Source organism: Chiloscyllium punctatum, chromosome 50, assembly GCF_047496795.1.
Source record: "Chiloscyllium punctatum isolate Juve2018m chromosome 50, sChiPun1.3, whole genome shotgun sequence".
Taxonomy (NCBI): domain Eukaryota; kingdom Metazoa; phylum Chordata; class Chondrichthyes; order Orectolobiformes; family Hemiscylliidae; genus Chiloscyllium; species Chiloscyllium punctatum.
The window spans coordinates 32,073,498-32,097,493 of record NC_092788.1 but is presented as its reverse complement, the minus strand read 5'-3'; the positions used below and the strand labels follow the sequence as shown (position 1 = coordinate 32,097,493).

The 23,996-nt window shown below is 50.0% G+C and overlaps 2 protein-coding genes across 6 annotated transcripts in view; one reads left to right on the top strand and one right to left on the bottom strand.

Moving 5' to 3' along the window:
• Positions 1-23,996, top strand: part of LOC140470119 (histone-lysine N-methyltransferase SETDB1-like) — a 556,598-nt gene that overhangs the window by 422,604 nt on the left and 109,998 nt on the right. The gene's annotated exons all lie outside the window — the stretch shown is intronic.
• LOC140470118 (5-aminolevulinate synthase, erythroid-specific, mitochondrial-like) overlaps positions 1-23,996 on the bottom strand; it is an 84,985-nt gene that overhangs the window by 42,939 nt on the left and 18,050 nt on the right. For 2 of the 4 annotated variants that reach the window (XM_072566561.1, XM_072566562.1), the window contains exons 2-4: positions 14,263-14,444; positions 12,004-12,201; positions 7,987-8,109 (exon numbers count right to left, since the gene is read on the bottom strand). In XM_072566561.1, coding sequence (XP_072422662.1) covers positions 7,987-8,109; positions 12,004-12,201; positions 14,263-14,431 — 490 coding nt within the window. In that variant the 5' untranslated portion in view covers positions 14,432-14,444. The remainder of the gene's footprint in view (positions 1-7,986; positions 8,110-12,003; positions 12,202-14,262; positions 14,445-23,996) is intronic. The other 2 variants (XM_072566563.1, XM_072566564.1) reach the window with 1 other exon arrangement.

Sequence of the window (23,996 nt, the reverse complement as noted above, 5' to 3'; positions counted from 1 at the left end):
TCCAGTGGAAGGTGACATAAACAGTAAAACCAAGTGGTGTTCGCTTAGCAGTAACCTATTCAACGACAATCAATTTTGATTCTGCCCCTGACCTCATTCCAGTCTTCGTCCAATGATGGTTGTAGGTTTGCTCACTGAGCTGGAAGACTCTTCATCACCCTACGAGGTGACATCTTCAGTGGGCCTCAGGAGAAGCACTGCTGATAAGTCCTGCTTTTCTACCCATGTGTTTGGGGTTTCTTTGCTTCGGTGATGTCATTTCCTGTGGCGATGTCATTTCCGGCGGTGAAGTCATTTCCGGGTTCTTTTCCTCAGGGGGGTGGTGGGATGGGGTCTAACTCGCCTGAGGCCCACTTAAGAGGTCACCTAGTAGGGGGGGGGGGACGAAACGTCTGGAAATGAACCTTCCAGCTCAGCGAGCAAACCGACATCCAGAACCTCAACCTGAGCTACAAATCTTCTCAAAACTTGCTTAGTCTAATCACTGTCAAAAGAGCTGATTTCCAGAGGTGGGGTGAGATTGACTGACCTTGACATTAAGGCCACATTTGACTGAGAATTATGTCAAGGATCCACACAAAACTAGTGTAAATTATAAGCTACCTTCAATTCACCTATTTATTAAGAAATCTCGCAGTCAAATACTGAAATATTTCTTCAACTTTTTGGCATGTAACCAGCAACTAAGACCCCTCAAGTAAGCAGGTTCAGCCTCACAAGTCAACTCAGCCAATACCCAATTTACTGTTGGAATTTCGCTATGATTCCAACCAACAGTGTCTGTCTCTGGGTGTGTTCTGGACTTGATCCTTGCATAGTGTTGTTCCTCGAAGTTCCAGTGAAGAATGCTGGAATTGAATTTTTACATAACTTTCTCTCTTTCGAGTTTGTGGTTATGACAATATTGATGAATCCTACAGATTCTTTCATCCACACGATGGAAGTACTCAGGTCTGCAGCTTTCCTTCTTATCAGAAGCAGCTTCCCCATTCCTCATTGTATTTAGCGTTTACTGTCCATTTAAAAACACAGCCACCCTGCAATTCACCCTCAGCACCTTTCTTCTGTAGGCAATCTTAATGGCATGTTTCTCACAAGGCAGCAATGTTCCTCCTCTCTCCCAGGAAGCAGCTTAGAGTCATAGAGATGTACAGCACAGAAACAGACCCTTCGGTCCAACCCGTCCATGCCAACCCTGATATCTCAACCCAATCTAGTCCCACCTGCCAGCACCTGGCCCATATCCCTCCAAACCCTTCCTATTCATATACCCATCCAAATACCTCTTATGATACGAAAGTCGGAGGAGTTGTAGACAGTGAGGAAGGATATGGCAGGTTACAGCGGGATATAGAGAAGCTGCAGAGCTGGGCAGAAAGGTGGCAAATGGAGTTCAATGTAGCTAAGTGTGAAGTGATGCACTTTGGTAAGAGTAATAAAAAGATGGATTACTGTGCTAATGGTAGACTACTTGGTAGTGTGGAAGAGCAGAGGGATCTTGGTGTCCATGTACACAGATCTCTGAAAGTTGCCACCCAGGTAAATAGTGCAGTGAAGAAGGCATATGGCGTACTGGCTTTTATTGGTAGAGGAATTGAGTTCCGGAGTCCTGAGGTCATGCTGCAGTTGTATAAGACTCTGGTGCGGCCGCATCTGGAATATTGTGTGCAGTTTTGGTCGCCATACTATAGGAAGGATGTGGAGGCACTGGAACGGGTGCAGAGGAAGTTTACCAGGATGTTGCCTGGTATGGTAGGAAAATCCTATGAGGAAAGGCTGAGGCACTTGGGCTTGTTTTCATTGGAGAAAAGAAGGTTTAGGGGTGATTTGATAGAGGTGTACAAGATGATTAGGGGGTTAGATAGGGTTGACAGTGAGAACCTTTTTCCACGTATGGAGTCAGCTATTACAAGGGGGCATAGCTTTAAATTAAGGGGGGGTAGATATAGGACTGATGTTAGGGGTAGGTTCTTCACTCAGCGAGTCGTAAGTTCATGGAATGCCCTGCCAGTAGCAGTAGTGGACTCTCCCTCTTTATGGGTATTTAAGCGGGCATTGGATAGGTATATGGAGGATAGTGGGTTAGTGTAGGTTAGGTGGGCTTTGATCGGCGCAACATCGAGGGCTGAAGGGCCTGTACTGCGCTGTATTCTTCTATGTTCTATGTTCTAAATGTTGTCATTGTACCAGCCTCCACCACTTCCTCTGGCAGCTCATTCCATACACGTACCACCCTCTGGGGGAAAACGTTACCCTTAGGTCTCTTCAATATCTTTCCCGTCTTACCCTAAACCTATGTCTACTAGTTCTGGACTCCCCAACCCCAGGGGGAAAAGACCTTGTCTATTTACCCTATCCATGCCCCCCTCCCATGATTTTATAAACCTCTAGTTCTGGGCTCCCCCCACCTCAGGGGGAAAAGACCTTGCCTATTTACCCTATCCATGCCCACCCCCCCCATGATTTTATAACCCTCTATAAGGTCACCCCTCAGCCTCCATTGCTCCAGGGAAAACAGCCCCCGGCCTATCCAGCCTGTCCCTGTAGCCCAATTCATCCAACCCTGGCAACATCCTTATAAATCTTTTCTGGACCCTTTCAAGTTTCACAACATCTTTCCAATAGGAAGGAGACCAGAATTGCACGCAATATTCCAACACTTGTTTATGTTTCTTTGACTCCTCCTTCCCAGAGATGATTAATTAGCATATTGCTTTTAATTCCTTTATAACAGTTTCTCCCTGTCCCTTTCATCTTAAGAAACAGCTTACTTCAGACAGATCCTTTAAATTATGAAACAGTTATTAAAGTTCGGAACTCCACCTCATCACACTAGAAAATCAGTGGGAAGAGGGACATCTCCCTTACGGTTGTCGTCAGACCTGACAAACTGGAAGATGATTTTGCTTCTTGGAAGCCAATCGTCTCTGCTCCAGGGCGCGAGTTCCTCGGGTTGGCGAATCTCCCAATTAACCTGTTCAGAAATGTTATTACTCACTTCCGGAACACACCGGACTTGAACCCAGGGTGTCTGGCTCAGAGGTAGGGTTGCTACTTCATAATCCAGAACCAAACTAATCCCGCCTGCCGACTCCTGGCCCATTTCCCTCCAAACTTTTCCTATTCATGTACTTGTCCAAATGTCTTTTATATAGAGTCATAGAGATGTACAGCATGGAAACAGACCCTTCGGTCCAACCCGACCAGATATCCCAAACCAATCTCGTCCCACCTGCCAGCACCCGGCCCATATCCCTCCAAACCCTTCCTGTTCATATACCCATCCAAATGCCTTTTAAATGTTGCACTTGTACCAAACTCCACCACTTCCTCTGGCAGCTCATTCCATACACGTACCACCCTCTACATGAAAGAGTTGACCCTTGGGTCTCTTTCATATCTTTCCCCGTCTCACCCATATGTTGTAATTGAACCCACATCCACCACTTCCTCACTCAACACGCGGACCACTCTCTGTGGAAAAGCTTTGCCTGTCGTCTTTTTTTTTTAAACTTCTCTCCTCTCCCCTTAAAAATGTGCCCCCAATCTTGAAATTGCCTGACCTAGGGAAAGGGCGAGTCCTGTTAACTTTATCGGGACCTCTCATTATTTTATCAACCTCCCTTCAGGTCGTCTCTCAACCTCCTCTGCTCCGATGAACAAAGTCCCAGCCTATCCAGCCTTGCTTTATAACTCAAACTTTCCACACCTGGCAACATCCTGGTAAATCTCTTCTGTAGCCTCTCCAGCTTAATAATATCCTTCCTGTAACAGGGATCCCGGAACTGGACGCAGTGCTCCAGACGAAGCTTCACTAATGTCCGACAAAACTTCAACATGACTTCCCAACTTCAATACCCAATGGGCTGAGCAATGGAGGCAAACATGTCGAAGGCCTTTTTGACCACCCTGTCTATTTGTGAAGCAAACTTTAAGGAATTATGTCCCTGAATTCCCAGGTCCTTTGTTCTACAACACTATCCAAGGCCCTACCATTTATTGTATAAATCTTACAGTCAAACCATCTTCAACTGTTTCATCAATTAGCTTCTCTTCCTCATAAGGTCAGATATTAGAGCTAATAGCTGATTTAGGGTGGCACGGTGGCTCAGTGGTTAGCACTGCTGCCCCACGGTGCCAGGGACCCAGGTTCGATTCCAGCCTCGGGCAACTCTCTGTACGGAGTTTGCACGTTCTCCCCGTGTCTGCGTGGGTTTCCTCCGGGTGCTCCGGTTTCCTCCCACAGTCCAACGATGTGCAAGTTAGGGTGGATTGGCCATGCTAAATTGTCCCCGTAGTGCCCAGGGATGTGCAGGTTAGGGTGGATTGGCCCGTGCTAAATTGTCCCCGTAGTGCCCAGGGATGTGCAGGTTAGGGTGGATTGGCCGTGCTAAATTGTCCCCATAGTGCCCAGGGATGTGCAGGTTAGGGTGGATTGGCCGTGCTAAATTGTCCCATAGTGCCCAGGGATGTGCAGGTTAGGGTGGATTGGCCCGTGCTAAATTGTCCCCGTAGTGCCCAGGGATGTGTAGGTTAGGGTGGATTGGCCCGTGCTAAATTGTCCCGTAGTGCCCAGGGATGTGCAGGTTAGAGTGGATTGGCCCGTGCTAAATTGTCCCCATAGTGCCCAGGGATGTGCAGGTTAGGGTGGATTGGCCGTGCTAAATTGTCCCCGTAGTGCCCAGGGATGTGCAGGTTAGGGTGGGGATTGGCCATGCTAAATTGTCCCCGTAGTGCCCAGGGATGTGCGGGTTAGGGTGGATTGGCCGTGCTAAATTGTCCCCGTAGTGCCCAGGGATGTGCAGGTTAGAGTGGATTGGCCGTGCTAAATTGTCCCCGTAGTGTCCAGGGATGTGCAGGTTAGGGTGGATTGGCCGTGCTAAATTGTCCCCGTAGTGCCCAGGGATGTGTAGGTTAGGGTGGATTGGCCGTGCTAAATTGTCCCCGTAGTGCCCAGGGATGTGCAGGTTAGGGTGGATTGGCCATGCTAAATTGTCCCCATAGTGCCCATGGATGTGCAGGTTAGGGTGGATTGGCCGTGCTAAATTGTCCCGTAGTGACCAGGGATGTGCAGGTTAGGGTGGATTGGCCGTGCTAAATTGTCCCCGTAGTGCCCAGGGATGTGCAGGTTAGGGTGGATTGGCCGTGCTAAATTGTCCTTTAGTGTTAGGTGGATTAGTCAGGGGTAAACACTGGGGGGGTGGGGGGGGGGGTGTTCTTGGTGTGGACTTGTTGGGCCGAAGGGCCTGTTTCCACACTGTAGGGAATCGAATCGAAAAACAAAAGTCCACACCAACCCTCCTGAGGAGAGTATCCTGCCCAAACCACATTACTCTACAGTGACCCCTGACCATTCCACCCTAACCTGCACATCCCTGGGCACTATGGGACAATTTAGCACGGCCAATCCACCCTAACCTGTACATCCCTGGGCACTACGGGGACAATTTAGCACGGCCAATCCACCCTAACCTGTACATCCCTGGGCACTACGGGGACAATTTAGCACGGCCAATCCACCCTAACCTGCACATCCCTGGGCACTATGGGACAATTTAGCACGGCCAATCCACCCTAACCTGCACATCCCTGGGCACTACGGGGACAATTTAGCACGGGCCAATCCACCCTAACCTGTACATCCCTGGGCACTACGGGGACAATTTAGCACGGCCAATCCACCCTAACTTGCACATTCAGATGCGGCCGTACCAGAGTCTTATACAACTGCACATTCATGTTGCAGTTGTATAAGACTCTGGTGCGGCCGCATCTGGAGTACTGTGTGCAGTTTTGGTCGCCATACTATAGGAAGGATGTGGAGGCACTGGAACGGGTGCAGAGGAGGTTTACCAGGATGTTGCCTGGTATGGTAGGAAGATCCTATGAGGAAAGGCTGAGGCACTTGGGGTTGTTTTCATTGGAGAAAAGAAGGTTTAGGGGTGACTTGATAGAGGTGTACAAGATGATTAGGGGGTTAGATAGGGTTGACAGTGAGAACCTTTTTGCACGTATGGAGTCAGCTATTACGAGGGGGCATAGCTTTAAATTAAGGGGTGGTAGGTATAGGACAGATGTTAGGGGTAGGTTCTTCACTCAGCGAGTAGTGAGTTCATGGAATGCCCTGCCAGTAGCAATGGTGGACTCTCCCTCTTTATGGGCATTTAAACGGGCATTGGATAGGCATATGGAGGATAGTGGGTTAGTGTAGGTTAGGTGGGCTTGGATTGGCGCAACATCGAGGGCCAAAGGGCCTGTACTGCGCTGTATTGTTCTATGTTCTATGTTCTATCCCTGGGCACTATGTGGACAATTTAGCATGGCCAATCCACCCTAACCTGCACATCTTTGGACTGTGGGAGGAAACCGGAGCACCCAGAGGAAACCCACGCAGACACGGGGAGAACATGCAAACTCCACACAGTCAGTCGCCTGAGGCAGGAATTGAACCCGGGTCCCTGGCGCTGTGAGCCACCGTGCCGCCCCGTGGACTTGATGGACCGAAGGACCTGTTTCCACACTGTCGGGATTCTATGATTTGTGATGTTCAGTGCCATTCATAACTCCCTGGATTTTGAAGCAGTTCACGTCCAAATGCAGCCAGACCTGATACAGCACCCAGGTCTTTGTTGATGAGAGGCGAGTTACACGTGCACTAGGTTAGATTAGACTCCCTACAGTGTGGGAACAGGCCCTACGGCCCAACCAGTCCACACCGACCCTCCGAAGAGTCACCCTCCCCAGACCCATTTTCCTTTTGACTAACGCACCTAGCGCCATGGACCATTTAGCACGGGCCAATCCACCCTGACCTGCACATCTTTGTGACTGTGGGAGGAAACCGGAGGAAACCCACGCAGACACGGGGAGAACGTGCAAACTCCACACAGGCAGTCGCCCAGGGCTGGAATCGAACCTGGGACCCTGGTGCTGTGAGGGAGCAGTGCTAACCACTGAGCCATCGTGCCACCCCACTAAGACAAGTGCCAGGCAATGACTATCCCCAACAAGAGAGACACTAACCTTTGACCCTTGACTTTCAATGGCATTTCCATCCCAGAATTCCCACATCCTAAGGGTTGCCATTGACCAGACATTGATCAGGACTTACTACATAAATATCTTGTGGACCACAGCCGGTCAAAAGGCCAGGAATCCTGCAGCAAATAACTTGCCTCCTGACTCCTCTGAGCCTCTCAACCATCGACAAGGTGCAAACCAGCAGCATGAAGAGGAATACTTGCGAGCTGAGCACAAATCCAACAGCACTCAAGAAGCTTGACACCATCCAGGAGGAAGCAAACCGCTCGACTGGCACCACAACCACACTAATTCACGACACCACCAACACTCAGTCATAGCAGTGTGCACCCGTTTATGAGATGCACTGAAGAACAGGGTCCTGAGACAGCACTTTCAAAAGCTTTGACCACAGTCACCGAGAAGGATGAGGATGGAAGATGTGTAGAACCCCTGTCCTTGCAAGTACCCCTCCAAGCCATTCGTTATCCAGACTCGGATAGCATAAAGTCATAGAGGTTCACAGCACGGAAACAGACCGTTCGGTCCGACCCGTCCATGCTGACCCAGATATCCCAACCCAGTCTAGCCCCACCTGCCAGCACCCGGCCCACATCCCTCCAAACCCTCCCTATTCACGCACCCATCCAGAAGTCTTTGAAATGTTTACAGTGGTACCAGCTTCCACCACTTCCTCTGGCGGCTCACCGACTGCTGGGGTCAAATCCTGGAATTTAGTTCCGAATGGAATTTTAGAGGTACCTCCAGCAAATGGGCCGCAGTGGTTGAAGAGATAGTTCACGACCACAGGGCAATGAGAAATGGGCGATAACACCCAGGCGGCAACACCTACGTTCCGTGAATGACTTTTTAAAAAACAGGCGTGAGAAAAAAAATCAAAATAGCAAACCTTCTCTACTGGAATGTACACTTCAGGGTGACTTTACTAATAAAGTCCACACATACCCTCGGTTATGTTGTCACGGATGAGATGGGTAACAGCCAACTTAGAAACTGAAGGTAAAGAGTCTTGAAGCCTCTTAATTGGGTCAGATATCCAGCCAGGATTCCCTGAGCTCTTGGAAGACTCTGAAAGATAAGTTGAATTGTAGAATGTAAAGTCCGCTTTTGTCTGAACCAGACGATTGGTATTCAATTGTTCCATCTACCCCATTTCTTCAGGTATTTGTACGCATATTTCCATTGACTATGGGTCAGTTAATACCCTTTTGAGGTGGAGGGCAGAAGGTCAGTCATGCCCTTTCTGAGTGGTAGAGTAGGGCTGAAGGGCCTAGCTTCATTTGTTTTCTGCTGTGAGTGCCATCTTTCAAGGAAGACTTTAAAATCGGTCAATGTCTGTCCCGCCAGATGTGAGAACAAGAGGGCCAATGGAATTTCTGCATGGAATTCCTGGCTAGTATTTATCTCTACAATAGGTGTCTCTATTCCTAAGGACCACAGCAGAGGGTTATAGACATGTACAGCATGGAAACAGACCCTTCGGTCCAACCCGTCCATGCCGACCAGATATCGCAACCCAATCTAGTCCCACCTGCCAGCACCCGGCCCATATCCCTCCAAACCCTTCCTATTCATATACCCATCCAAGTGCCTCTTAAATGTTGAAATTGTACCAGTCTCCACCACTTCCTCGGGGAGCTCATTCCAAACACTCTTTTTGAAAAAGCTGCCCCTCAGGTCTCTTTTATATCTTTCCCCTCTCATCCGAAACCCATGACCTCTAATTCTGGACTCCCCCACCCCAGGGGGTAAAGACCTTGTCTATTTACCCTATCCATGCCCCCCCCTCATGATTTTATAACCCTCTAGTTCTGGACTCCCCCCACCCCAGGGGGAAAAGACCTTGTCTATTTACCCTATCCATGCTCCCCCCCCATGATTTTATAACCCTCTAGTTCTGGGCTCCCTGACCCCAGGGGGTAAAGACCTTGTCTATTTACCCTATCCATGCCCCCCCCCATGATTTTATAAACCTCTATAAGGTCACCCCTCAGCCTCCGACGCTCCAGGGAAAACAGCCCCAGCCTGTTCAGCCTCTCCCTGTAGCTCAAACCCTCCAACCCTGGCAACACCCTTGTAAATCTTTTCTGAACCCTTTCGCATTTCACAACATTTTTCCAATAGGAAGCAGACCAGAATTGCACATAACATTCCAAGAAAGTGGCACAGAATCAGCGTTCCCAGGACAGTCAAGGATGGGTGTGGTCAATGATGCCCACATCCCATCTATATAAAAAAATATTTATTTTGGGGCTATTTTGGGGCTGAGGAGTGACATTTTAGAGGTTTATAAAATCATGGGGGGGGTATGGATAGGGTAAATAGACAAGGTCTTTTCCCCCTGGGGTGGGGGGAGTCCAGAACTAGAGGTTTATAAAATCATGGGGGGGGGGCATGGATAGGGTAAATAGACAAGGTCTTTTCCCCCTGGGGTGGGGGGAGTCCAGAACTAGAGGTTTATAAAATCATGGGGGGGGGGCATGGATAGGGTAAATAGACAAGGTCTTTTCCCCCTGGGGAGGGGGGAGTCCAGAACTAGAGGGTTATAAAATCATGAGGGGGGGGCATGGATAGGGTAAATAGACAAGGTCTTTTCCCCCTGGGGTGGGGGGAGCCCAGAACTAGAGGTTTATAAAATCATGGGGGGGGGGGGGGAGGGGTAGGGTAAATAGACAAGGTCTTTTCCCCCTGGGGTGGGGGGAGCCCAGAACTAGAGGGGCGTAGGTGTAAGGTGAGAGGGGAAAAGTTTTTCATGCAGAGGGTGGTATGTGTATGGAATGAGCTGCCTGAGGGGGTGGTGGAGGAGGGTACAATGATAACATTTAAACGACGTAAGGTTGGGTAGATGAATGGGAAGGGTTTGGAGGGATATGGGCCAAGGGCTGGCAAAAGGGACCAAATTAGTTTGGGATATTTTCATTCCAAAAGTAAGGAGTCATGGGATACAGGGAGTCTTGGCGGCCCGGATACAGAATTGGCTGGCCCATCAAAGAGAGGGGGTGGTGGTAGATGGAAAGTATTCAGCCTGGCCCTCGGTGACCAGGGCGTTCCGCAGGGATCGGTTCTGGGAGCTCTGCTCTTTGCGATTTTTTTATAAACGACCAGGATGAGGAAGTGGAAGCGTGGGCTAGTAAGTTTGCTGACGACACGATGTTTGATGGGAGTTGTGGACAGTGTGGGGGGCTGTTGGAGGTTGCGACGGGACATTGACAGGACGCAGAGCTGGGCTGAGAAGTGGCAGATGGAGTTCAGCCTGGAAAAGTGTGAGGTGATTTATTTTGGAAGGTCGAATTTGAGTGCTGAATACAGGGTTAAAGGAGAATTCTTGGCAGTGTGGAGGAACCGAGGGATCTTGGGGCGGGGGTACACATTCATAGATCCCTCGAAGTTGCCACCCAAGTTGACAGGGTTGTTAAGGAGGCATATGGGTGTGTTGGCTTTCATTAGCACGGGGATTGAGTTTAAGAGCCACGAGATTATGCTGCAGCTCTATAGGCCACACTTGGAACATTGTGTTCAGTTCTGGTCACCTCAATATAGGAAGGATGTGGAAGATTTCGAGAGGGTTCAGAGGGGATTTACCAGGATACTGCCTGGCCTGGAGGACCGGTCTTATGAAGCAAGGCTGAGGGGGCTAGGGCTTTTCTCATTGGAGTGAAGGAGGGGGAGAGGTGGCTGGATAGAGGTGGAAAGAGGCATAGATTGAGTGGATAGCCAGAGAGTTTCTGCCAGGACGGAAATGGCTATCACGAGGGGGCCATCATTTTAAGGTGTTTGGAGGAGGGTTTAGGGGAGGTGTCAGAGGGAGGTTCTTTACACAGAGAGTGGTGGGTGTGTGGAAGGCAATGCCAGCAACGGGAGTAGAGTCAGATACATTTAGGGACATTTAAGCCACTCTCGGAGATGGATAATAGTAAAATGTAGGGTATATAAGTTAGTTTGATCTTAGAGTAGAATAAAAGGTCAGCATAACATCGAGGGCCGAAGGGCCTGCACTGTGCTGCACTGTTCTATGTTCTATGATATGTGGTCGACATGGAGGAGTTGGAATGCGGGTCTATTTCTGTGCTGTATATCTCTATGACTCTGCGACTTGTGCCTTAAATGTTACTCACTACAGGTCAACCCAACCCTTGTTAGTGACTAGGTTTTACTGCACAAGGGGATAAACGACTCAATTATTTGAGTAAGTATATTTCGAAGTGATTTGAAGAAGATTGTAAAAACCCTTCCTGACCAACAAAATGGATAATTTCGTCATTACCTTAATAGAAATTAACAGTAGGTACAATAATAGAACACTGGGCTCTTTGAGTCTGCCGAAAATGGTCATCATTGATAATCCAACTCAGTCCCCTTTCTACCCCATACCCTTTTGTCCCTTTAGCCCTGAGAGCTACATCTATCTCCTTGTTGAAAACATTGAATGTTTTGTCCTGAACGTGCCTTCGGTGCTGGAGAATTCCACAGGCTTACCACGCTCTGGATGAAGCAGTTGGTCATCCCCTCAAATTGCGTGACCTGTACTGTGACCCGTGGCCCTAGAACCCCCAGTCTTCCAGGACATTCTTCCTGTGTTTACCCCACCTAATCGTGTTAGAATTTTACAGTTTCTATAGGACACACCCTCATTCTTCTCAGCTAGAATAGTCTTAATCAATCCTTCATAAGTCAATTCAGAAGTCTCTTCAGAAGTCAGTCTCGCAATTGCAGGAATCTTTGTTGCACTTGAGAGAGAGAGAGAGAGCCAGAACATTCTACCCCAGGTAAGCAGACCAAAATGGCACATGATCCCACCAAGGCCCTGTACAATTATGTGTGTCAAGTCGGCTGCGGTGTTACAAAACGGCGACCAAACTGAAGTGACATTGAGTAAATGTCAAAGACTTTGGTGTACCCTGAGGAGTGCAAAACCGACTTGTTTTTTGCTTCTAAACCTCTCAAAAGACTGCTGGCTCTCACCGTGTTGAGGCCCAGTACCTGCCACATCCTCTTGGACTGCCAGACTTGCTTTGCAGATGACCCTTTTGATCTCCAATTCCACAAAAGGACAGTTAGCACTGAGGATGGCAGCACTGGGTGCAGCAGCTTGGTCGGCCAACTGAACCTCTGCCTTAGGAAGGGAGAACCGTGATGCGCTCGCAGTTCCCTGATCTGAAACTGAACGTAAAAGGTATGTCAAGACACTGCACGCGTGTTAACCAGGAACAACAGCTCCAACTTAACTCCTTAAAGTTTATCTCATGGTAACAGAGAGCTTATCAGCAATGTCACACTCTATGCACATGGTGTCATTACTGGCTTAGGGGCCTCAGTTATTGGCATTGCTAAGTGTCAAGACTACACAGTTGGTTTCGGGGGAGAGTTCCTAGAGATACCCCCAAGAGGTTGAGTCGGTTCGGATTGTTTCCATTAGGAAAAAGGAGATTGAGGAGGGGGGGGTGGGGGGGGGGGGGGGACCTGATTGAGAGATCATAGAGAGGATGGATAGAGACAAGCTTTTTCCCCAGGGTGAAGGATTCAATAACGAGAGGTCACGCTTTCAAGGTGAGAGGTGAAATGTCTTAAAGGGGGATACACGCGGCAAGTACAGAGGGTGGTAGGTGCCTGGAAGGCGTAGCCAGCAGAGGTGGTAGAGGCACGGTAGATCCATTTAAAGAGCCTGGGGAGGTGGGGAGCAGAGGGATCCAGGATGCTTAGGAATTGGGTGATAGGTGGATTTGGGTCAGCTCAGGCTTGGAGGGCCGAAGGGCCTGTTCCTGGGCTGTACATTGTCTTCGTTCTTTGTAAAGTGTTCAACTGAGCGTTGAAAGAGCAGCATTACTATGGGCAGTGGAGAGGACACGTTTCTCTGTATCTCAGCCCATGTTGCGCCTGCCATGGGAGTGTTTGATAGAGACAGTATAGGGGGAGCTTTACTCTGTAACTAACCCTGTACTGTCTCTCTCCTGGGATAGGTTAAGAGGGTCAGTGTAGAAGGAGCGTTGCTGTTTAATCTACTCCTCTGCTGCAGCTGCCCTTGGAGTAGTTTGTGGGGGACAGTGCGGAGATTCACTCTGCATCTAATGACGTGCAATACCTCTCCTGGGAATATTTCTCCACAGAGATATTTGCTTCTACGCAGTTCCCTGCTGTTCCTGTCCTGAGAGTGTTCGATGAGGACAGTGTCGAGGGGATTTTACTGTGTATCTGATCCCACCCTGAGAATTTTTATAGATAAGTCAATCTGTGGAAATCAGTTCAGGATTACTTAGGAAAAGATGCCAGATTCTAGAAACCCAGCATAAGTCATGAAGTGATGTTGCAGCTGTACAGGACTTTGGTTAGGCCACAGTTGGAGTACTGTGTGCAGTTCTGGTCGCCTCACTTTAGGAAAGATGTGGAAGCTTTGGAGAGGGTGCAGAGAAGATTTACCAGGATGTTGCCTGGAATGGAGAGTAGGTCGTACGAGGATAGGCTGAGAGTTCTCGGCCTTTTCTCGTTGGAACGGCGAAGGATGAGGGGTGACTTGATAGAGGTTTATAAGATGATCAGAGGAATAGATAGAGTAGACAGTCAGAAACTTTTTCCCCGGGTACAACAGAGTGTTACAAGGGGACATAAATTTAAGGTGAAGGGTGGAAGGTATAGGGGAGATGTCAGGGGTGGGTTCTTTACCCAGAGAGTGGTGGGGGCATGGAATGCGCTGCCCGTGGGAGTGGTAGAGTCAGAATCATTGGCGACCTTTAAGCGGCATTTGGATAGGTACATGGATGGGTGCTTAAACTAGGTTAGAAGTTCGGCACAACATCGTGGGCCGAAGGGCCTGTTCTGTGCTGTATTGTTCTATGTTCTATGTAAGTTTGGAACGGGGTTGGGATGGCGGGTTTGGTATTATGACTAGTCTATTAATTCAGAAACCCAGTTAACATCCTGGGGACCCGGGTTCAAATCCCGCCAAATGATAGATGGTGGAATTTGAATTCAATTTAAAAGAAATCTGGAATTAAGAATCTGTTGATGCCCCGTGAAACCATTATCGATCGGCTGGATTTGGGGGAACGAAACTTGACCAGGCCTACATGTGACTCCAGGACTCTAACAAAGTCGTTGACTCTTCACTGCACTCTGAAATGGCCTAGCTAACCTCTCAATATAAGTGCAGCGAGGGATGGACAATAAATGCCAACGAACCCCCGCAGGTGAATAGAAAAAGAGGTTGCCCTTGGCCTGCAGCCTTACCAGCTGGGTCCTTCTCTTTTACCCACTGGAAGTGGGCACTTGTAGTCACCAGGCTGCGAGACATCACGGGACAGTGTTGAACATAGATGGAGAGAGATCGGCCGGCTTTCTGGAGGAACGCACGGGGGACTCGCAACAGAAACGGGCAGCTGTGCATGAAGATGCTCATCTCTGACGTCGCTCTGCAAAAGGAAATTGTGTCCTAGAGTCACGGAGATGCACAGCACGGAAACAGACCCTTCGGTCCAACCCGTCCATGCTGACCCAGATATCCCAACCCAATCTAGTCCCACCTGCCAGCACCCGGCCCATATCCCTCCAAACCCTTCCTATTCATATACCCATCCAAATGCCTCTTAAACATTGCAATTGTACCAGCCTCCAGCACATTCTCTGGCAGCTCGTTCCACACACGTACCACCCTCTGTGTGAAAAAGCTGCCCCTTAGGTCTCCTCTATATCTTTCCCTCTCACCCTAAACCTATGCCCTCTAGTTCTGGACTCCCTGACCCCAGGGAAAAGACTTTGCCTATTTATCCTATCCATGCCCCTCATAATTTTGTAAACCTCTATAAGGTCACCCCTCAGCCCCCGACGCTCCAGGGAAAACAGCCCCAGCCTGTTCAGCCTCTCCCTGTAGCTCAAACCCTCCAACCCTGGCAACACCCTTGTAAATCTTTTCTGAACCCCCTCAAGTTTCACGACATCTTTCCCATAGGAAGGAGACCAGAATTGCACACAATATTCCAACAGTGGCCTAACCAATGATAGACTGGAAACCATTTCACCACTGGGAAAGACAGTATCCAAGGAGACCCCTGGCCGACTGAGTGCAGGATCCTGGAGAGAGAGGCTGCATGCAGAATCCAGGGACAAAGGCCAAGATCCCAAGGAGAGAGAGGCTGAGCACAGGAATTTCTTGAAAAAGAGGCCACTTGATAGCCAAAGGAAAGAGAATGGCCAAGCGTAGACCCCAGGGAGAGAGCAGTTAGGTGCAGGACCCCAGGGGGAAGAGAAGCCAAGCTCCCAGGATTAGAATGCTTCAAACTAAACCATCGTTAAGAATGAAGAAACCAAGAGACAAGATCCAAGATGGACAATCCCACAGACAATGCCATGATGCTGTAGGGGTGGTGTCCCAGGCATAGTTTCTTTTCCCAGGCACCAGTTTTCCAGGATCAGATCGATGCTTCAGGATGTCACCCCAGTGACAAGGTCATGCTCAATGATACAAGGTAAAAACAATGACGGCAGATGCTGGAAACCAGATTCTGGATTAGTTGGTGCTGGAAGAGCACAGCAGTTCAGGCAGCATCCGAGGAGCAGGAAAATCGACGTTTCGGGCAAAAGCCCTTCATCACTAATCCAGAATCTAGGAAGCAGGTCCACAGGGACAAGGTCATTGTCCTCTGTATGGAACATCAGGGGGAAGACCCATACTGCAGGAATGTGGGACGTCGTGGTACCCAGGAATTGGGCCCCATTGCTGTACAATGCATGGTTAGACGAAGAGAGGTATAAGGGAAGTCAAATACCAGTTAGGTTACAAGCAATTAATCTCACTCCCCTCATCCAGACTCTGCAGTCTCTCATATCCCCGTATATTTAATTCCAATTTATGTAAACCTGATCATCTAACTCCCAACAGCCTGTAACAAAATTCTTGGCCGCGTGGAGGAGCAGAGGGATCTGGGTGTGCAAGAACATAGATCCCTCAAAGTTGCCACCCAAGTGGACAGGGTTGTTAAGAAAGCACATGGTGTTTTGGCTTTCATTAACAAGGGGGATCGAGTTTAAGAGCCGCGAGGTTTTGCTGCAGCTCTCCAAGTGAGACCACACTTGGAATATTGTGTCCAGTTCTGGTCGCCCTACTGTAGGAAAGATACAGAGGCTTTGGAGAGGGTGCAAAGAAGGTTTCCCAGGATGCTGCCTGGACTGGAGGGCTTGCCTGAGGAAGAAAGGTTGAATAAGCACGGAATTTTCTCTCTGGAGAGAAGGAGGGAGAGAGGAGACCTGATCGAGGTGTACAAAATAATGAGGGGAATAGATAGAGTCAATAGCCAGAGACTTTTCCCCAGGGCGGGACTGACTGGTACGAGGAGTCATAGTTTGAAGATATCAGGAGGAAGGTATAAAGGAGACGTTAGAGGTAGGTTCTTCACTCAGAGAGTTGTGAATGAATGGGATGTGTTGCCAGCGGCGGTGGTGGAAGCAGAGTCATTGGGGGACATTTAGGCGACTGCTGAACATGGACATGGATAGCAGTGAGTTGAGGGGTGCGTAGGTCAAGTTACTAAATTTTACGTTAGGATTAAACCGCGGCACAGCATCGTGGGCCAAAGGGCCTGTTCTGTGCTGTTCTTTTCCATGTTCCATGTTCTAAAAACAGGAATTGCTGGAGAAACTCAGCAGGTAATGGCAGCATCCGTGGAGAGAAAGCAGAGTTAACGTTTTTGAGTCTGATAACCCTTCTTCAGAACTGATAGTAGTTAGGGAAAGGCGATATATATGCTGACACCAATGTTAGGTGAGGTTGGGGGTGGGGGGGTCGGGGGGAGGGGGGAGGCCCAGGCACATCTGGGAAGGTGAGGCGAAGCGGCAATTTACCCACATTTCATTCAATTTAGTCAACTTCACTCACTGCCCATAATGTCATCTCTCCTCTTCAGGGGAGATAAAACCTCAGACCGCGTCACCATTTAATCCATTAAACTGACCCCATGCTTCTAGTAGCTGGTCACCCCAACACAGTGGCACGGTGGCACAGTGGTTAGCACTGCTGTCTCACAGCGCCAGAGACCCAGGTTCAATTCCCACCTCAGGCGACTGACTGTGTGGAGTTTGCACATTCTCCCCGTGTCTGCGTGGGTTTCCTCCAGGTGCTCCGGTTTCCTCCCACAGTCCAAAAAATGTGCAGGTTAGGTGAATTGACCACGCTAAATTGCCCGTAGTGTTAGGTGAAGGGGTAAATGTAGGAGAATGGGTCTGGGTGGGTTGCGGGCCGGTGTGGACTTGTTGGGCTGAAGGGCCTGTTTCCACACTGTAAGTAATCTAATCTAAAATCAACACACCGTCCTGTTCTCCGTCCAACATTTCTGTCTCAAACCTACTCCAGTATTCCAGTGAGCACAAGCTGGGAGACGAGCATTTTATTTCTCACTTGGGAATGCTTCAGGACTCAAAATCAAACCCAATAACTTAGAAAACAACCCTTCCGTGTACTTAACCCACCTCGACATCCCACGTTATGGCCCCCCCCCCCCTGTTTCTTATTCTCTGGCTTACTAACATTCTTTCCTCCTTCGGCCTCCACGCTGACCCACCCCAGAACCATTCCCCGACATTTACCCCTGACTAATGCACCCTAACACTACGGGCAATTTAGCACGGCCGGTTCACCTGGCCTCCACGTCTTTGTGACTGTGGGAGGAAACCCAGGCAGACGCAGGGAGGAGAACGTGCAAACTCCACACAGACAATCGCCTGGGGCGGGAATTGAACCTGGGTGCCTGGCGCTGTGAGGCAGCAGTGCTAACCACTGAGCCACCATCGCCACCTGGGCTGTATCTCCACCTATCTGTCCCAAACCCTTTCCCGCCCGCCCAATGTGAATTTCACTCCCGTTTCTCTGCTGAAGAAGGGTCACTAAGTGTTAACTTTGCTTTCTCTCTATCGATGCTTCCAGACCCGCTGAGTTTCTCCAGGATTTTTCGGTTTTTTTTGATCCCGATCTCCGGCATCCGTGGATCTTTGTCCTAGTTAGTCCGTGACTAGTCTTTGTAACTGCAGTTAATCTGAATTCACTCCCGAAAATGGTTTCACTTTGTTCCTGACTGAATGAGTCAGCTGCATTGAACATCGCTGTCAGTGAATGGCTACAAGACCATAAGATATAGGAGTGGAAGCAAGGCCATTCGGCCCATCAACTCCACTCCGCCACTTAATCATGGCTGATGGGCTTTTCAACTCCACTTACCTGCACTCTCCCCGTATCCCTTAATTTCTTGCGAGATCAAGAACTTATTAATCTCTGCCACAGAGAGTCATGGAGATGTACAGCACGGAAACAGACCCTTCGGTCCATGCCAACCAGATATCCCAACCCAATCTAGTCCCACCTGCCAGCACCCGGCCCATATCCCTCCAAACCCTTCCTATTCATATACCCATCCAAGTGCCTCTTAAATGTTGCAATTGTACCAGCCTCCACCACATCCTCTGGCAGCTCATTCCATACACGTACCACCCTCTGCGTGGAAACATTGCCCCTTAGATCTCTTTTATATCTTTCCTCTCTCTCACCCTAAACCCATGCCCTCTCGTTCTGGACTCCCCGACCCCAGGGGAAAGACTTTGTCTATTTACACTATCCATGCCCCTCAACGCCCCGGCCTCCACTGCGCTCCATGGCAACGCATCCCACAGGCCCACCACTCTCCGGCTGAAGAAATGCCTCCTTATTTCCATTCTAAATTGACCCCCCCCTCTAATTTTAAGCCTGTGCCCACGGGTCCTGGTCTCCCCCCATCTGACAGAAACAAATTCCCAGCGTCCACCCTTTCTAAGCCGCGCGTTATCTTGTGAGTTTCTATTCAGTCTCCCTCTCAACCTTCGAAACTCTAATGAATACAATCCCAGGATCCTCAGCTGATCATCGTGTGTTAGGCCTACCATTCCAGGGATCATCCGTGTGAATCTCCGCTGGACACGCTCCAGTGCCAGTATGTCCTTCCTGAGGTGTGGGGACCAAAACTGGACACAGTATTCGAAATGGGGACTAAATACAGCTTCATAAATTCTCAGAAGCTGCTTTTATAGTCCAACCCTCTTGAGATAAATGACAACATTACATTTGCTTTCTTAATCACGGACTCAACCTACAAGTTAACCTTTCGAGAGTCCTAAACTAGCACTCCCAGATCCCTTTGTAGACAATAGACAATAGACAATAGACGATAGGTGCAGGAGTAGGCCATTCTGCCCTCCGAGCCTGCAACACCATTCAATATGATCATGGCTGATCATCCTAAATCAGTGTCCTCTTCCTGCCTTATCTCCATAACCCTTGATTCCACTATCTTTGAGAGCCCTATCCAACTCTTTCTTAAATGAATCCAGAGACTGGGCCTCCACTGCCCTCTGGGACAGAGCATTCCACACAGCCACCACTCTCTGGGTGAAGAAGTTTCTCCCCATCTCTGTCCTAAATGGTCTACCCCGTATTTTTAAGCTGTGTCCTCTGGTTCGGCACTCACCCATCAGCGGAAACATGTTTCCTGCCTCCAGAGTGTCCAATCCTTTCATAATCTTATATGTCTCAATCAGATCCCCTCTCAGTCTTCTAAACTCAAGGGTATCCAAGCCCAGTCGCTCCAGTCTTTCAGCGTAAGATAATCCCGCCATTCCAGGAATTGACCTCGTCAACCTACGCTGCACTCCCTCAATAGCCAGAATGTCTTTCCTCAAATTTGGAGACTTTGAGCTTTATGCATTTTCTCACCGTTTAAAAAATAGTCCAAGGCCTGTATCCTTTTTTTTTACAAAGTGCAAGACCTCGCACTTGCTCATATTGCCCAAGCAGTCCTGGCTGCCTTTCCTTGATATCGGTCCGTGTGTGTGGTTCAGATAAGCAGGAGGTATTTGGTCACACCCAGAGCAATGGTATGATTACGCTCGTTGCTTGCTGAAGCTTTGGGTTATGAAGTAAATCCATTTTGAATACTTCTACGAAGGAGAATTGCAAACAGCACCGGGCTCTCAGGAATAAACCCCAGTCGATTGAGAGGTTTTAGATTCAATTCCCCGACAGTGTGGAAACAGGCCTTTCGGCACACCGACCCTCCAGAGAGTAACCCCCCCCCCAGACCCATTTCCCTCTGACTAATGCGCCTAATGGTTTGGGCAATTTAGCACGGGGCAATCCACCCTATACTGCACATCCCTGGGCACTACAGGGACAATTTAGCATGGCCAATCCACCCTAACCTGCACATCCCTGGGCACTACAGGGACAATTTAGCACGGCCAATCCACTCTAACCTGCACATCCCTGGGCACTATGGGGACAATTTAACACAGCCAATCCACCCTAACCTGCACATCCCTGGGCACTACGGGACAATTTAGCACGGCCAATCCACTCTAACCTGCACATCCCTGGGCACTACAGGGACAATTTAGCATGGCCAATCCACCCTAACCTGCACATCCCTCGGCACTATGGGGACAATTTAACACGGCAAATCCACCCTAACCTGCACATCCCTGGGCGCTACGGGGACAATTTGGCACGGCCAATCCACCGGAACCTGCACATCCATGGGCACGACAGGAACAATTTAGCACGGCCAATCCAGCCTAACCTGCACATCCCTGGGCACGAGAGGGACAATTTAGCACGGCCAATCCACCCGAACCTGCACATCCCTGGGCACTAGAGGGACAATTTAGCACGGCCAATCCACCCTAACCTGCACATCCCTGGGCACTACGGGGACAATTTAGCACGGCCAATCCACTCTAACCTTCACATCCCTGGGCACTACGGGGACAATTTAACACAGCCAATCCACCTTAACCTGCACATCCCTCGGCACTACGGGGACAATTTAGCACGGCCAATCCACTCAAACCTGCACATCCCTGGGCACTATGGGGACAATTTAACACAGCCAATCCACCCTAACCTGCACATCCCTGGGCACTACGGGACAATTTAGCACGGCCAATCCACTCTAACCTGCACATCCCTGGGCACTACGGGGACAATTTAGCACGGCCAATCCACCCTAACCTGCACATCCCTGGGCACTACGGGGACAATTTAACACGGCCAATCCACTCTAACCTGCACATCCCTGGGCACTATGGGGACAATTTAGCACGGCCAATCCACCCTAACCTGCACATCCTTGGGCACTACGGGAACAATTTAGCACGTCCAATCCACCCTAACCTGCACATCCCTGGGCACTATGGGGACAATTTAGCACGTCCAATCCACCCTAACCTGCACATCCCTGGGCACTATGGGGACAATTTAGCATGGTCAATTCACCCTTACCTGCACATCCCTCGGCAATACGGGGACAATTTAACACGGCCAATCCACCCTAACCTGCACATCCCGGGGCACTACGGGGCCAATTTGGCACGGCCAATCCACCCTAACCTGCACATCCATGGGCACTACGGGACAATTTAGCACAGCCAATCCACCCCAACCTGCACATCCCTGGGCACTACGGGGACAATTTAGCACGGCCAATCCACCCTAACCTGCACATCCCTGGGCACTACGGGGACAATTTAGCACGGCCAATCCACTCTAACCTGTACATCCCTGGGCACTACGGGGACAATTTAACACGGCCAATCCACCCTAACCTGCACATCCCTGGGCACTAGGGGACAAATTAGCACGGTCAATCCACCCTAACCTGCACATCCCTCGGCACTATGGGGACAATTTAACACAGCCAATCCACCCTAACCTGCACATCCCAGGGCACGACAGGGACAATTTAACACGGCCAATCCACCCTAACCTGCACATCCCTGGGCACTACGGGGACAATTGAGCACGGCCAATCCACCCTAACCTGCACATCCCTGGGCACTACGGGGACAATTTAACACGGCCAATCCACTCGAACCTGCACATCCCTGGGCACTACGGGGACAATTTAACACGGCCAATCCACCCTAACCTGCACATCCCTGGGCACTACGGGACAATTTAACACGGCCAATCCACCCTAACCTGCACATCCCTGGGCACTACGGGGACAATTTAGCACGGCCAATCCACTCTAACCGGCACATCCCTGGGCACTACGGGGACAATTTAGCACGGCCAATCCACCCGAACCTGCACATCCCTGGGCACTACGGGGACAATTTAACACGGCCAATCCACCCTAACCTGCACATCCCTGGGCACTACGGGGACAATTTAACACGGCCAATCCACTCTAACCTGCACATCCCTGGGCACTACGGGGACAATTTAACACGGCCAATCCACCCTAACCTGCACATCCCTCGGCACTACGGGGACAATTTAGCACGGCCAATCCACTCTAACCTGCACTTCCCTGGGCACTATGGGGACAATTTAACACAGCCAATCCACCCTAACCTGCACATCCCTGGGCACTACGGGACAATTTAACACGGCCAATCCACCCTAACCTGAACATCCCTGGGCACTATGGGGACAATTTAGCATGGCCAATCCACCCTAACCTGCACATCCCTGAGCACTACGGGGACAATTTAGCACGGCCAATCCACCCTAAGCTGTACATCCCTGGGCTCTACGGGGACAATTTAGCACGGCCAATCCACCCTAACCTGCACATCCCTGGGCACTACGGGGACAATTTTGCACGGCCAATCCACCCTAACCTGTACATCCCTGGGCACTATGGGCAATTTAGCACGGCCAATCCACCCTAACCTGTACATCCCTGGGCACTACGAGGACAATTTAGCACGGCCAATCCACCCTAACCTGTACATCCCTGGGCAATATAGGGACAATTTAGCACGGCAAATCCACAGTAACCTGCACATCCCTGGGCACTACGGGGACAATTTAGCACGGCCAATCCACCCTAACCTGTACATCCCTGGGCACTACGGGGACAATTTAGCAAGGCCAATCCACCCTAACCTGTACATCCATGGGCACTATGGGCAATTTAGCATGGCCAATCCTCCCTAACCTGTACATCCCTGGGCACTATGGGGACAAATTAGCATGGCCAATCCACCCTAACCTGCACATCCCTGGGCACTACGGGGACAATTTAGCACGGGCCAATCCACCCTAACCTGCACATCCCTGGGCACTACGGGGACAATTTAACATGGCCAATCCACCCTAACCTGCACATCCCTGGGCACTACGGGACAATTTAGCATGGTCAATCCACCCTAACCTGCACATCCCTCGGCACTATGGGGACAATTTAACACAGCCAATCCACCCTAACCTGCACATCCCTGGGCACTACGGGGTCAATTTAGCACGGCCAATCCACCCAAACCTGCACATCCTTGGGCACTACGGGAACAATTTAGCACGTCCAATCCACCCTAACCTGCACATCCCTTGGCACTACGGGGACAATTTAACACGGCCAATCCACCCTAACCTGCACATCCCTGGGCACTACGGGGACAATTTAACACGGCCAATCCACCCGAACCTGCACGTCCCTGGGCACTACGGGACAATTTAGCATGGCCAATCCACCCTAACCTGTACATCCCTGGGCACTATGGGGACAATTTAGCATGGCCAATCCACCCTAACCTGTACATCCCTGGGCACTACGGGGCCAATTTGGCACGGCCAATCCACCCTAACCTGCACATCCCTGGGCACTACAGGGAAAATTTAGCACAGCCAATCCACCCTAACTTGCATATCCCTGGGCACTACGTGACAATTTAGCACGGCCAATCCACTCTAACCTGCGCTTCCCTGGGCACTACAGGGACAATTTAGCACGGCCAATCCACCCTAAGCTGTACATCCCTGGGCACTACAGGGACAATTTAGCACGGCCAATCCACCCTAACCTGCACATCCCTGGGCACTACGGGGACAATTTAGCATGGCCAATCCACCCTAACCTGCAAGTCCCTGAGTACTACGGGACAAGTTAGCATAGCCAATCCACCCTAACCTGCACATCCCTGGGCACTACGGGGACAATTTAGCA